General features: G+C 40.7%; 1 protein-coding gene across 1 annotated transcript in view; it reads left to right on the top strand.

Moving 5' to 3' along the window:
• SLX4IP (SLX4 interacting protein) overlaps window positions 1-16,440 on the top strand; it is a 177,683-nt gene that overhangs the window by 104,217 nt on the left and 57,026 nt on the right. The window contains 2 exon segments of the mRNA XM_003983783.5: window positions 8,239-8,328; window positions 12,277-12,397. Of these exon segments, the coding sequence (XP_003983832.2) occupies window positions 8,239-8,328; window positions 12,277-12,397 (211 nt within the window).

Genomic DNA, 16,440 nt, shown 5'->3' on the forward strand with positions numbered 1-16,440 from the left:
GCCTGTCCCAACACCCCCACCCCACGTTCAGTGTGATTTATTGCCCTGGTCCTCTGCTACAGTCCTTTCCTCCCCTTTTTCTTCCCTCCCCCTCCCACCCCCGTCTCTATGCAGGGGGGCCTTTGCCACTACTCTGCACGCTTATCCTAGCAGGGCACCGCACACTGACAGCTTCAGCATCAGAACTCTTAGTGCCTCTCTTCAAGCATGGAATGAGTCACTGCACAGGGAAGGGAGCTCAGTGACCCTGTTCAGAGTTCTTGGTTCAGTCCTTTGTCACTAATGGACAGACAAGCCTTCCAGCGCTCACCCTAAGAGGGAACAGGTATAGTGGTGTGGGTTCCAGGCTAGGTAGCCTTAAATATGCCTCCACATGGCTTCTGGAAAGAAGTCCTGAGTGGTCTTTTTTCAGAGGGGATATTTCTTCAAAGTAATACATGGCAGGGGGCTTTAGAGTCTAATGGATTTGGATTTGATTTCTGGTCTGTCACTTATTGACTGTGTAATATTGGACTAGTCTCTACCTTCTCAGATGCCACTTCCTTATCTATGAAATATGAGTAATAGTTGTGCTCTTTTGTAGGCTAGTGGTGAGGATTAAATGGAATACTATAGATAAAGCTTAGCACAATGCCTAGATCATAGGTGCTCTGTAAACTGTGCTTTTTCTTCAAAAACCACATGACTTTCTAATTCCATGTAACATACATGCACTTTATTTTGATAGGAAGATATTTAATATGTTCCTTAAAGCCTTTTAGTAATGTTGGTAGATACTCCAGGAAGAGAGTCGCCATGTTTTGTTTTTGTTTTTGTTTTTCATGAAAATCTTCAGGAGAAATGTCTCTCTAGATTTAATATTTAGAAATGATTGAGTTATCCTCAGTACTGATTCATTCTCATCTTACAGACTCTGATTGGCTTTTCTTGTTTTACATCAGGAACTAGCAAACTCAGAGCCAACTGTTGCAAAGACCTATGACAATGGTGGAAATTTTGTACAGACCTACCATTGGCTTCATTTTAGATTTCTACCCTTGTTTTTCTTATTTCCTCCACCTTTCATATTTACCTTATTAATCCAAACTGCCTTAAGTCCTTAGTGGCATGTGGTATAAAATGCCAATAACAGTTCCAGCAGACCCACATGAGTGAGTTGCCTGTGGACAGCCCATGGGCACACTGGAACTACTCACATGCCTAGGGCATCATTGTTGCCCCAAACCACATCCTCTTCTTTCTCTTTTGAGTGTGTCTCAGATCTACTCCTTCATCTTTACCCATCACCTTCCATTGTCTCTTATTTGGGTTTGGGGGTGGGCTTTAAACCTGTCCGCATGGCTCTGCCGGCCCAGGCACTCCTACCTGAGAGAGCTCTCCAGCCTACAGGTCTTTTCGTTCCTCCTTGGCTTGCCCAGGGTTCCTCTGTGGTCTGAACCCTCCTGCCCTATTGGCCTCATCTGCTGACGTCCTGTTTCTGCTTATCAGACTCTGTTTTGTCCCCAGAGCATGCCAGGCTATTCGGGCCTCTGTCCTCATGTGGCTGCTGTTTTTTTCTTTTTCTCCACCACCTGTCCTCTTCCTCAGGACTAGCTGAGAGGTCATATACCTCATCCCTGGCCTCCTTCAGGCAGAGTGGTGGCTTGGCCACCTCTGGTCCTGGGGTGTGCACTGTGGTTACACTTACTACAGTAAGTGCCTCTCCCTCTCAGGGTCTGACCAGGGCTCCGGTGAAACTCAGCAGGTGTTGAATGAATGAGGAAATGGGAGAATGCATGTGGATCTCACAGTTCTGAGCCTGCTTCTCAGGTACCTTCATGTGTGAGAAGTGTTAGCATTTCCACCTTTATTTGACACTTAAGGTAAAATTACAAGATAAGATCTTCCATTCCTCAGTTGATGGACATTTAGGCTCTTTCCATAATTTGGCTCTTGTTGAAAGTGCTGCTATAAACATTGGGGTACAAGTGCCCCTATGCATTAACACTCCTGTATCCCTTGGGTAAATTCCTAGTAGTGCTATTCCTGGGTCATAGGGTAGATCTATTTTTAATTTTTTGAGGAACCTCCACACTGTTTTCCAGAGCGGCTGCACCAGTTTACATTCCCACCAACAGTGCAAGAGGGTTCCCGTTTCTCCACATCCTCTCCAGCATCTATAGTCTCCTGATTTGTTCATTTTAGCCACTCTGACTGGCGTGAGATGATATCTGAGTGTGGTTTTGATTTGTATTTCCCTGATGAGGAGCGATGTTGAGCATCTTTTCATGTGCCTGTTGGTCATCCGGATGTCTTCTTTAGAGAAGTGTCTATTCATGTCTTCTGCCCATTTCTTCACTGGATAAAGAAGTTGTGGTTTATGTATACAATGGAATACTACTTGGCAATGAGAAAGAATGAAATATGGCCTTTTGTAGCAACGTGGATGGAACTGGAGAGTGTTATGCTAATAAGTGAAATAAGTCATACAGAGAAAGACAGATACCATATGTTTTCACTCTTACGTGGATCCTGAGAAACTTAACAGAAGACTATGGGGGAGGGGAAGGGGCAAAAAAAAGTTACAGAGAGGGAACGAGGCAAACCATAAGAGACTCTTAAAAACTGAGAATAAACTGAGGGTTGATGAGGGGTGGGAGGGAGGGGAGAGTGGGTGATGGGCATTGAGGAGGGCACCTGTTGGGATGAACACTGGGTGTTGTATGGAAACCAATTTGACAATAAATTTCATATTAAAAAAAAAAATCTTCCACCCCTGGCAGTGAAGTTAGGTTGAGATAATCATAGGATCCATCTAGTCCCTTTTTTTTCAAACTATAGAAAATCACTGGTTGTCACTGGTGATGGCATAGTTGTTGCCACTCTAGAATAAGGAGAGGGGAAATTGTTCTATGATGCATCTGTGTCCTGTGCAGAATCGGAACAGCCTTGTCCCCAGAATGGGCTCAGCACCCTCAGTTTACAGATAAGGCTGTGGTTTGCCCAAACTTCAGAGCCCATTTATACTGTCATTGTTCATTCGTTCCTTTCTTCCTTCCTTTAAATAGCACTTGCCGTGAAATCTTCCCCTTGATAAAGACTCTAAAGGCAGAGCAGTGGTGGCATGGATGTTGAAGGGCTAGGCCAGCAGGGTCTCACTGAAGATTAAAGCTGTCTGTACACAACACACACACACACACACACACACACACACACACACACACACACACACACTATTAAGCACTTGTTGTGAGCTGGTCCCGTGCTAATTGCTGCAGTGTAGATTTGAATGAGATTGGGACCCTGTCTGTCTGCACCAAGGAGCTAACAGCCTAGCAGGGGCAGCCTAAATGGGGCAGCCCCATTTAGTGCAGAAATAAATAAGCATGTGAAGCATAGGCCTGATCCAGGGGACCAAGTGACAAACTGTTCAGAAAAGCTGCACTGAGATGTCCATGCTCCTCCTGGGGTTCAAGGAGGCATAAAAGTTGACAAATCCAGGAGCATCGGGGTGCATTGGAATCAGAGGGCAGAAAGCACGTATGTTAGAGATTGCTCTGGTTGGTGTTGAGAGTTCATGAGACACCAGGAGGGAGGTGACATGCAGAACGAGAGACAGAGGTGTGCTTAGCCCTTCAAGAAGTAAAACCAATAAGACTTGGTGACTGAGTGTGGAGGGTTAGGGAAAAGGAGGAGTTGGGGTTGACTCCCAGGCTTTTGGCCGAAACGTCTGGGTGGAGGGGGCTAGAAGCTGGATCAGACCCTGGCCTGTTGACTCACAACCCACGGCATGAGATGCAAAGCTTTTACTAGTGGCCTTTGGTCTGTTAAAGAGGTAACTGGCCTGTGTAAAGTGAGCAGCTGTGGCCTAAGAAAGAAGTCATGGTTTGTGTGTTCCCCCTTTCTGAAGAGAGCTGGAGTTTCTCTGCTGAGAGATGAAATAGCCTCCTCCTAATTAAGGAGAAGTGAAGGCTGTGCTCCTGGCAGCAGTTGGAGGCTTTTTTTCCCTTAAAACTTCTGTTCACTCATGGAAGCAAAGCAGCAAAGCTATGAGAGCAGGGAACTTTAGAAAGGCAGCATACGGCTGCTTGGTGTGGGAGTCTGAGAGAGCTTGCTGGAGAACTCAGAACTGCTGGCTGCTGGGGGAGAGCCCTGCTGTGTGTTGGGGGGACTGCACATGTGCCTGGTGGCAGAGTCTGGCTGAAGTCCCAGGAAAGTTTGAACACCAGAGTAAGATTCCAAAAACAAAACTATTCTAATCGGTCTCTTTATAATCAAACTTACACTAGATTATTTGTGATCAAAGGTATGAAATGATGAGAGAATACCAAATTGGACCTTGCTATTTAATTCATTAGAAAGCTACTATTACAGGGGCGCCTGGGTGACTCAGTTGGTTAATTGCCCGCCTTTGGCTTAGGTCATCCGTGATGTCATGGTTCGTGGGTTCAAGCCCCACATCAGGCTCTGTGCTGACAGCAGAGCCTGCTTGGGATCCTCTGTCTCCCTGTCTCCCTGCCCCTCCTGTGCATGTATGTTCTCTCTCTCTGTCTCTCTCAAAAATAAATAAACATAAAAAAAAGTTTATAGAAAGCTACTATTACATAGTATCAATTCAAATTGTTCAAGTATCACTTTTTTTTTTTTATACTATTTTAAAAGCCAATTTTGCTAATGGAGAAGGGCAAGCAGAGAACTTGGTCTAAGGAGTCAGGATTAAACACTTGCAGGAAACCCAGTAAAATGTGTATAAGGCACATCCCATTGCTTCTGCGAGGTTCTTGTTCTGCCATCTGTGGTGCCTCAACAGGTCTGGGATAGAATTGAGAGGGTTGGTGAACTTGGATGGGAGCAAAAATTACATCTTTATTTTAACCAAATTCTAACCAATTTTTTTATTATAAATTAAGTATTCAAAACATGGTATTTGCAGGATATGTCACCAGTAGAATCATAGCTCTTTTCATATTATCTTATAGTTGTGGCACATATCTGAAGGTATCATGTATGTTTACTATTACTTCGGATTTTTGGTAGTTATTAGATCTACCACTATGAAAAGAGCCAGTGCCTTAATAGACAAGTACATACATTACTAAATCACAATTTTTTTTTTAATTTGGATAATCGTACTTCAGTCAAATTGGTTTTCTTTTGAATCCATTGTGTTTTATCCATGGCACACAAAAAGTTAATAACCCCTGGTTAATGTCATGTAGTTGTGGCATATGACCTCCACCTGGTGGCAGCATATTCCTTAAAGGTTAAATCTATAATCAACAGTTGTGAAGAAACGTAAAGTAACAGTATACTTGAGTGTGGTTTTCAAACAGTTTTGACCACAAATCCACAGTAAGAAATAGGCTTCCCATCATAACTCAGTATACTCATACATAAGTTTCACAAAATAAGACTTGACTGTACCATGTGACATATTGATATTTTTTATTCTATTCACATATTCCCTTTGATTCTCTTTCATTAAAATAAAATACTGGTTGTAACACACTAAGAAGCAGTTCAGTGGGTCACACTGCACTGTTTGACATCATAGGAGATCCTCTTTCACCATATTTCATTATTTTTTACCCAGTTGAACTTCACTTTGTTCTCCTCCAAAATACCCATACATTTTTAAGGACAGAGGACATTTTATATAACTGTCAGTAAATGTAAATATGCTTTTACACAGCCTTTAAAAATTATTTATTAGCGATGTATAATTTACACTGAAATGAACTGATCTTAACCGTATACCCCACCAAGATAGAGAACCTTCCCGCCACCACACAAAGTTCTTCTGTGCCTGTTCTCAGTCAACTCCTCCCTAGGTAATCACTATTCTGATTGCTTTGGCCACAGATTGAGTTTTGCTCTTCTAGAACTTCATATAGATGGAATCCTACAGTATGTATTCTTTTCGCCTGGCGTGTTTTGCTCAGCGTAATGTGGAGATTAGTCCATGTTGAGTGGATCTGTAGTTTTGTGACGAACATTCCATTGAATGAATGTACCATACTTTGTTTATTCTCCTGTTGATGGACTTGGGTTGTCTTCTGTCTTGTCTTAGCTATTATGAATAAGACTTCTATGAACATTTGCGTACAAATCTTCCTGTGCACATGTTTTATCTCTCTTGGTAAGTGCCTAAGGTGGAATTGCTGGCTTAGTCAGTAAATTAGATGTGTGTTTAAGTAAAGGAAACTGACGAACCGTTTGCCAAAGTGGTTGAACCATTTTATATTTCCACTAGCAATGCATGAAAGTTTGGGGAGCTCCACATCCTTACCAAATTTGGTGTGTCAATCTTTTTAATTTTAGTCATTCTTGTAAGTATGTAGTTGTATCTCTTGGTGGTTTTCATTTACATTTGCCTGATGACTGATGTTGAACACTTTTTCATGTGTTATTAGCTGTTTGTTTATTTTGTGAGGTATCTGTTGAAGCTTAGGTTGTTTGTTTTTTTTTAATATTAGATTTGTACGAGTTATTTATTTTGGATGCCAGTCCTTCATGTCAGATATATGCATTTATAGATATTTTCTCTTAGCCTGTGACATACATATTCATCTTATTAATGGTGTCTTTCTTTAAAAAAATTTCTTAATGTTTATTTTTGAGAGAGGGAGAGAGCACGCGAGCGGGGAGGGGCAGAGAGAGAGAGGGAGACAGAGGATCTCAAGCAGGCTCTGTGCTGACACCTGAGAGCCTTATGTGTGGCTTGAACCCACAAACCACAAGATCATGACCTGAGCTGAAATCAGATGCTCAACCAACTGAGCCACCCAGGAGCTCAGTGGTGTCCTTTAATGAGCAAATGTTTTAAATTTTGACAGAATTCAATTTAATAATTTTTTTCTTCTATATTTTGTGCTTTCTGGGTTCTAAGAAATTTTTTTCTACTGCAAGTTTGGCAAGATAGTTTTGGTTTTTATGTGTAGGTCTATCATCCATCTCAAATTAATTTTTGTGTATGGTATGAGGTAAGTGTCAAATTTTATTTTCCTTCCATATTTATATTTGGTCTATTTGGGCCATTCGTTGAAAATATTTTCCTTTCATCATTGAATTACAGCACGGAATTTAAAAACAAAAAACAAAAAAGAAAACCTGTTCAGCCAAAGAGGTACAAAATGACATTTTCCTGTAGGTCATCACTGACCCTTTGGGCCTCTGAGACCATCCCCAACCTGCAGTCATGGTCTTCTGTTTCTTTCTAAGTTACCTTATCCACAATTATCCAGAGATTTGCAGAAATTACTCATAAGGTGTGAAGATTTAAAGGCTATAACCTTTTACAGGGTCTATAGCCATGCCACAAATCGCCTAGCCACATGTGGCTGTTTAAGTTAAATTAATGTCAAATACAATTTAGAATTCAGCTTCTCAATCATAGTAGCCACATTTCATGTGCTCAGTAGCCATAACATGGCTATTGGCTGCCCTGATGAACATTGACAAGAAGCAGGATTTGTACAGTTTAAAAAAAAATTTTTTTTAATGTTTATTTATTTTTGAGAGAGACAGAGACAGAATGCGAGTGGGTTAGGGGCAGACAGACAGGGAGACACAGAAGCAGAAGCAGGCTCCAGGCTCTAAGCTGTCAGCACAGAGCCTGACACGGGGCTCGAACTCACGAGCCGCGAGATCATGACCTGAGCTGAAGTCGGACGCTCAACCAACTGAGCCACCCAGGCGCCCCAGGATTTGTACAGTTTTACAGCGTATTTTAATAAAACTAATTTAGTTTTGGTAACTGTCATTCAGCATCCACCTTGCTCTCCTTTGCTTCTGTTTGTATTCTCAAATGTACTGTCCCAGCCATTCCTTTTCTCTGTCTGAAAATGCAGTAGCTTATATGTGTTCTTTCCTATGTGAAAGAAAGAATTCCCCTGACTGTCCATGGAACCATTCCTTTCTGGAGCCTACCCAATTCTGACCTATTGGACTTCTCTCAGTGTTTGATAGCCTTCCAGCTGCCACTGGATGCCTTGAGCATCCCCTCGAAGGTGTGGGACACAGGTTTTTTTGTCTTTGCTATTATGATTAAAATTCTATTTCTCCTTAGCATTTCTGCCCTAAATATTAAACTTGCAAAAACTAGTAGGTTTATGACCTGTAGCCCTGCCCCATATTAAGATTTCTGTCCACTAGGGAACTTTGTTGCCATTTCATCATGAGCAACCACATAGGAATTTGTGAGATTTTCTCTCATTGTTTGCTGGGCGTGAGCTAACTCTGCCATTAATGTCTTTTTAGTGTGGGAATTTTGCTGTCCTGGTGGATCTTCACATATTGCCGCAAGGTTCAAACAAAGATACCAGCTGGTTTTCTGAACAGAAGAAAGAGGTACCACAAAACTTTTCACTGTTTAAATGCAATAGCTGATGCTCAAAGAAATATTAACTCTTTCAGCTTTCATTTTCATCAGTAGGCAAAAAATACTGAGTGATATTTAACCCTTGAAAAATAGTTGTATTCCCAATGACAGACCTGCTTTTTTTCCTTAAGAGAGTGACACATCTATGTATTTCATATGCTATATTATTTAAACCAGAAATATTCTACCTCTTTGTTTTGGGGGAAAGGGCTCTTTATATTTAAGAAAAGAAGACATTAAAGTGACTGTTCCAGGCAACCAGGGACTTTAATCTAACTGGTTGTAAAGGACAGACCTAGCCCCTGAAGCAGGCGTGAGGTGAACACAAGGCTGATCTTTCACACCTTGAGATTAAATTCTTATTTAAATCTTAAATTCTCAATGTCTGCGCTTTTGTCTTCTACCATCCTTTTATTAACATGAATCTTTGACAGTAAATGTGGAGGTGTTGGACTGTATTCCTTCTCACAATAGTCTGTCAGGGAAGCCTATGGCCGGATGGTCATGTGACTGGGAGCATGGTGTTTGACCTCCTGGGCCTCAGTCTCCTCATCTGCAAATGAAAAAGTTCGACCAGAGGTCAGCTGAGTCACCACTGGCTCTCCATTTCCGTGATCCCACCCAAGTGCTGCTGTGGCAGAGGGTTGGAGAGTGCATCTGGCTTTCATCACGTGCTCTGCTTCCTCCTCCATATCCTTGTCCTCCAGAGCAGGGATAGCGAGGCAGGCAGTGGCTTTCATGTAACTTTCAGAGTATTACAGCACTTTGTGTCCTCCATATTTGTCACAACAGCTTTTTAAAGCCAGAAATAAAAACAAGTTTTACTGAAAGGTAGTATACGGAGAAGAATTTGCTGATAGTGGCAACAAAAGCAAGCCCAAAATCCTTTACTGTGGTAACTGTTTTCAGTCAACTTTTGACGATTACTAGGAAAAAAAATCTCCCCCAAAGAAAATTTATAAGTAATACATTTTCAGTCAAAAGGTAATGATATAATCAGCACTTGGCTGTCACGGTATTGCCAAGGATACTTGGTGGCCCAACAGCTGGGAGAAGGCAGGCGCAAGATTCGGTATAATGGGATTTACCATTCAGGTTAATAAATTATCCTCTTCAGGTCTTAGCATTTAGTATGCTGGCATCTCCTACGACACTTCAACTCCATGTAATTCCAAGATTTGGCTTACCAACAACACATGTCCCTGTGGTTCAAAATGGTTCCTTTATTTCCCCCAAAGTGACTAATGCTCACCTTAAGGAGACCTCACCCCAAAAGGCTTCTGACTTGACTGACATTAACAGCGTTCTAGAATCCACTGTTCTAGACCCAGCCTGTTGTCCATTTTCTTCCAGCTTTACCACCTCACCCTTAGCTCTCTCTTGTTGATATTTAGTCAGTTTTGCCAAGTCCTTTGATTTGGAGGCTTTAAAATAAAGCTACGAATATGTGAGTCACCTCCTACCCAGAGCATGAGGCTAGGTTTTTCCAGGGAGCCACACACAGCTGTGCCGCTCCACCTAGTCCTAACGTCCGGGCAGCAAGGCATGACTTAGCAAAGGTGGTCCGAGCACGATGGGACCTGCACATGGCTGGTGTTGGCTTGGCTGCAGTGTTGGCTCCAGCATTATGCCAGGAAGCCAGGCTTCCCTCTCAGAGCAAAGCAGATGGTTTGCTGCATATACTTGAAGTTGTTCCTTTAAAGTTTGTTCATGGACATGAAAATTGCTCCGAGACAGAGAGAGACAGAGACAGAGAAGGAAGAAAAGCTAGTCAAGGAAGGATATGATTTTAGTCTCTATTCAGTGCCTCAGTGCTTTCATCTTTTTTTATCATTAGATCATCTCATGATTGGGATTTCATGAGCAATCAATTTGATTGCATTTTAGCAGTCACTTTATATAGTGAAAGTCTTAAGAATGTCCAGTTCCTTTTCAGAAAAGGGAACTAATTGTATGGATTAAAGCCATGTTTATTTTGAGTCCAGCACGAGTAGTCTTTGTACCCAAACAGTCCAGCTCGAACTGTTTCATTTGTAAACTTGAGGAAGCATGTTGGAGCCCTTTTTAGCCTAGAAATACCCTGTATATCTCTGTCTTCTTGCTCATCGATTTCAGCGTGGTCTTTTTATCTGCCCGTCCAGTTTAGCTGGGACTTTGTCTTTTCTTGCATTGCTGTGGTTCTGAAGGGAATGCTTCGCCAAGTGTGGTGTGGTCAGTTACTAGGTTATCTTGACCACATTGCACATGGTCTACCTTCCATTCGTCAAACCTGACTCATGGAAGGAAAGCCCCGTAACTATAGGGAGAAAGTTTGTGTTGTATGGGCCTTTGTTTTATTTTTGTCGTACTATTTTTAGTTCTAGCCTTATAGGGCATTTATGGCTAAATTTTAACAATCTTTGTTTCCATGTATGTCTTTCACATATTTTCTAGCTCAGTCATAGTTGAACCCTGCATGTGAAGCAAAATTCTTTAATTGTTAAAACAACAGTATGGGGCAAGGCTGCCTTTCTGTTGTGTGAACAATGCCAGAATGCTCAACTGTAAACAGATCTCTCTCTATTCCACAAGGCACTGCATCTTTGGGCTGCAAAATGAGAGCAGAAGAGAGATCAGTGTTTATATTTTATGTACAATTTCCCATTTGTGAATTAAATCAAGGATTTTCACTACTGTTGAGGAGTGTCTGTATTTGCAATAAAAGAAAAGTTTGGCTATCATTGCCCTTCAGGGCTTCTTAAAATTTTGTTCTCATTTTAATTTTTGAAAATCATAAGAGATAAACCTGAGATGGCATTGAAGAAATTAGTGAAACAGGTTTGAGCTGACCTCGGCAACTCTGAGCCTTCTGCAGTCTGGGAATTGGACCAGAATTATTATTCCTTACACACCAGTTCTTAATCGAAGATAAGAAATTTAGATTTGTGTGCCATTTTTTTCCCCCTTTCTCTACATTGGCTACATGCCACCTAAAATGAACAGTGTCTTCCCATCATGTGGTGGACTTTTTAGAGTTTTGTCTTTCTTTTCATAAGTAACACTGATATATAAAAAAATAACACATTCCAGAAATTTGCTAGTGTTGTGGTACATTGACATTGAATTAAAACCATGTGTTTCTGTTGCCTAATAAATATTAATCTACTTTAAAGAAATATGAGAAGTTAAATTATTTTCACCATTAATCGGTGGATATAGTGCAGTTTTCACAAAAGCAAATGGGCACACACAGTATCAATAAGAGCATGGAAGAAAATCACATTACTGATTTCTTAGTTCTGTCTTCAGCCCATCATTTGGTGCTGTTCCTTTTTCAGTAGATTTCTAAACCTGCAGCCAGAAACTAATGAATGAAGGATGGTGGATGTTTAGGTTAAGAAAAGTATTGAACCAAGTTTGAAAAATGGGAAATATTCGCATAAAAATTGCTGTGGCCTCTTCTCTTGAACGGATCAGAAGAGCTGATGACCAGCTGATGACCCCCCTCCCCCACCTAGCATCCCCACATGACAATAGTCCATTGAAGCGGTGGCCGGGGCTGCCCCTGCTGGCTGGGTGGGGTCACAGTGAGATGCTCCACCTCCTGGATCCTTCCCTCATCCACAGTCTTGCCTGGCCACAGTGGGCACTTCACTGCTTTTACCTTCCTTTTAGAAATGTGGAACTGAAGCGGAGGGAAATTAAATGAATTTCTCAGATCACAGACTGAACCAACATGGTTTTGAGCAAACCTCAGTAGCAAACTTAAACCTGGGGTGATACCCATGAGCACAGATAGCATTCTTTTCAGCTTTCACAGCTAAGTAAAAAAGCAAACAAAATGAAATGTTCAGTGTTGACTTTTTAATATGCACAATGTTGTCTCTTTGCATTTCATTAAATGAGAGGATTATATCTCATTTTTTAACTTGCTTTAGGAAGTCTGTTTACTGTTAAAAGAAACCATTGATTCAAGAGTTAAGGAGTACTTGGAAGTTCGTAAACAGCACAGGCCATCAAATACAGAATTCACAAGATCCAGTCCCTTGACCTTAAAAGGTAGGCACAGAGTACTTTGATTTTGGATAAAATTTCTGCTTTGTAGAGATGGCAATTATGTTTGACTCTGACTGTCGTGTTAGTACAGTGATACATTTAAAAAATATGTTCTAATGAAGATGCTTTGTTTGGGTAAGGAAAATTAACCAAAAAGCCCTGGAGGGCTTTTAATGGTAAGCAAAAAACATAAAAATAGAAAATAAAACATTCCTAAGGAAACTGTACTTTAAGGGACTTTTTTTTTGACAAGTAGTCTTACAAATAGATTTACATTAATACTGACTTGATTTGCGGCTTTATGCTTTTTTAAGTGCTTTCATATATATGACACCCTATTTGAGAGGTTCTCAACTGGGGGTAGTCTTGCAGGAGGGGACATTTGGTAATGTCTGCAGACAGTTTTGGTTGCCATCACTGAAGTCAGAGGGGTTGGCAGGAAGCTACTGGCATCTAGTGAGTTAGAAGCCAAGGATGTCACTAAATATCCTGCAATACACAAGACAGTCCCTCACAACAAGGCATTATCTGGCCCAAAACATCAAGGGCACTGGGGTTGAACTATCCTGCACTATTTCCTAACAACACTTTGAGAACGGTAATGTCCGAGTTGTAGGTGAAGAAGCTGAGGGTCTACAAGATTAAGAGCTCGCCCAAATAAAAGATCATCTTTTTGAGGATCGAGATGACCTTGTTTATTTGGCATCCCTCCCCCACCCCCCCCCCCAACGCTGTTCCCCTCCCTGCCTTACTTAGCCCAGTGCTTGATACACATATTCAGTGACCTGTTGAAGGAAAGCATACTTGGGTGACAAGTGGCAGAACCTGATCCCAGATCCAGCTCTTCTCACTCCCAGCCCACTGTTCTTTCTACCTATCATTGCCGTGTTTTTAATTTTTTCTCCTTTAGGTTGGCATTTCGTAACACTCTTTTGTGGTACAAGTACAGTCAACCTTGTGTTAATCCTCAGAGGACAGGGCTGGACTGCTGTGAACCACGTTATACTAACGTGGCATCCCCCTAGGTTATGCTAATGCAGCATCCCACCCCCCACCCCCACTTCGTAGACATACTTAAACTACAGTATTCACCTGGGCACAGCTGATAAGTAGGCAGACAGATTAATTTAACCCAAACTCAAAGCCTTGAATGGAATTTTCAGTCTAAACAATTTTGTGTTAGGTGACATTTTCTGGAATTTCACTTAGTAGTAGGATAAAGCTTGAGAAAAGCCATAGGAGCCTGCATCCTTTGTACTCCAACAGACCTGGCTAGTTTCATTTTCTGACTTGTACAAAAGGAGAAGGAACACAGAAGGTTCTCAGACAGACCTCCATTTCTGGCGTGCACGTGGCGTGGTCAGTACTGATTCTCAACTAGCCCTTCCCTTTTCTTCCTCTACTACTGAGTGGAAAATGCTAAATACTCAATTTTCCAGCCTGGTAGGGTACATGTGTTGTGTGTTGTTCTGGCCCCAAGATGAAAATCAAAGTCTTTGTTGGGCTCATGTGGGCAAGAAGTTTTTTATTTTATTTTATTTTATTTTATTTTATTTTATTTTATTTTATTTTATTTTATTTTATTTTATTTTTTTATTTTATATATTTTTAAGAAGTTTGTTTTTAAACAGAAAAGGGATCATTCTGTACAATTTTATAACCTATTTTTTTCACCTAACATAATACAGAAATCCTTTAAAACACGTACATGACCATTTTAAAAAAAATCGTTTTAATGTGGTAAACTATACATATCGTAAAATTTACCATTGTAACCATTTTCAAGTGTGTAGTTTAGTGGCATTAAGTACATTCATGTTGTTGTGCAGCCACTGCCACTTTCCATTGCCAGAACTTTTCATCGTCCCAAACTGGAATCCTTTACCCATTAAAGAATAACTCCCCATCGGGTGGGAGGGAGGGGAGGGTGGGTGATGGGTATTGGGGAGGGCACCTTTTGGGATGAGCACTGGGTGTTGTATGGAAACCAATTTGACAATAAATGTCATATTAAGAAAAAAAAAAAAAGAGTAACTCCCCATCAGTCTCTTCCCTAGTCTCTTGTAACCAGTATTCTGCTTTCTGACTTTATAAATTTAGGTACTTGAGGTACCTCCTATAATGGAATCATACAGTATTTATCCTTTTGTGTCTCACTTTTTCACTTAGCATAATGTTTTCAAAGTACCTCCCTATTATAGCATTTATCAGAATTTTCTTTGTTTTTAATGTTTATTTATTTTCAAGAGAGAGACAGAGACAGTGTAAGCAGGGGAGGGGCAGAGAGAGAGGGAGACACAGAATCCGAAGCAGGCTCCAGGCTCTGAGCTATAAGCACAGAGCCCAACGCGGGGCTTGAACTCACAGACTGTGAGATCATGACCTGAGCCGAAGTCAGACGCTCAACCGACTGAGCTACCCAGGCGCCCCAAGAATTTTCTTTGTTTTTAAAGCCAAATAGTATTCACACACACACACACACACACACACACACACACACACACACATACATATTGTGTTTATTTGTTCATCTGTCACAGGATACTTGAGTTATTTCTACCATTTGGTGGTTGTGAATAATGCTGCTATGAACTTTTGTGTTCAGATACTTCTTTGAGTCCCTGCTTTCTGAGTCTCTGGCTGTATACCTCACAGTGGACTTGCCAGATTATATGGTCATTATTGGTTTAATTTTTTTGAGGAACTGTTATCCTGTTTTCCACAGTGACTACGTTTTACATTCTCACCAAGAATAGATCCCAGTTTCTCCATAATCTTGCTGGTACTTATTTTCTCTGGTTTTGATAATAGCCATCCTAACAGTTGTGAAGTGGTATCTTATTGTGGCTTCAATTTGTGTTTCCCTCATGGGTAGTGATTTTGACCATCTTTTCATGTACTTATTGACTATTTGTATATCTTCTTTGGGGAAATGTCTGTCTGTGTCATTGGCCTGTTTTTTAATTGGGTTGTTTGCTTTTTTGTTTTTGAGTTGGAGGAGTTCTTTTATATATTCTGGATATTAATTCCTTATCAGGTTTATGACCTGCAAATATTTTCTCCCATTGTGTGTTGCTTTTTCACTCTCGATAGTGTCCTTTGATGTGCGAATATTTTAAATTTTGATGTAGTCAATTTATGTATTTCATATTTTGCCACCTGAATCCAGTGACATGAAGCTTTTCAAATATTGTGTTTTCTTCTAAGAGCTTTATAGGTTTTATAGGTTTTGTTCCTTTTCATTATGTCTTTGATCCATTTTGAGTTAATTTTAAGGAAATGGTCCAACTATATTCCTTTGCACATAGATAATCAGTTGTCCCACCACCATGTGTTGGAAAGTCTGTCCTTTCCCCCATCAAGTGGTCGTGGCACCCTTATTGGAAATCTTTGATCATAAATGTGAGAGTTTAGGGGTGCCTGGGTGGCTCAGTTGGTTAACTGTTTGACTTCAACTCAGGTTATGATCTCACGCTTCATGAGTTCGAGCCCCATGTCAGACTCTGTGCTGACAGCTCAGAGCCTGGAGCCTGCTTTGGATTCTGTGTCTCCCTCTCTCTCTCTGCCCCTCCCCCGCTCATGTTCTGTCTGTCTCTCTCAAAAATAAACATTAGAAATTAAAAAAAAATAAATAAATGTGAGAGTTTATTTCTGGGCTCTCTGTTCTATTCCATTGTTCTAGATGTCTGTCTTTATGCCAGTACCACACTGTTTTGGTTACCATAACTTTGTAGTAAATTTTGAAATTAGGAAATAGAAGTCTTCCAACTTTCTTAATGGTTTTCAGAATTGTTTTGGCTATGCAGGGTTCACATCACCATTTTTAATGTATGTAGTATTCCATTAAATATCCATACTCTCTTTTATTGGTGGGACATTTAGGTTGCATGTAATGTTTACACTGTCATAAACAGCAGTACAGCAAATATCCTGATGATATACATGTTTGCACACTTCAATTTCTTTATAATGTTTTTATTTTAATGTTCATATTTTTATTAGTTTATAAATACTCCTTAAGGATATGAATACTTTGTATGTTTTAT

This window comes from Felis catus, chromosome A3 (assembly GCF_018350175.1).
Source record: "Felis catus isolate Fca126 chromosome A3, F.catus_Fca126_mat1.0, whole genome shotgun sequence".
In the NCBI taxonomy this organism is placed as follows: domain Eukaryota; kingdom Metazoa; phylum Chordata; class Mammalia; order Carnivora; family Felidae; genus Felis; species Felis catus.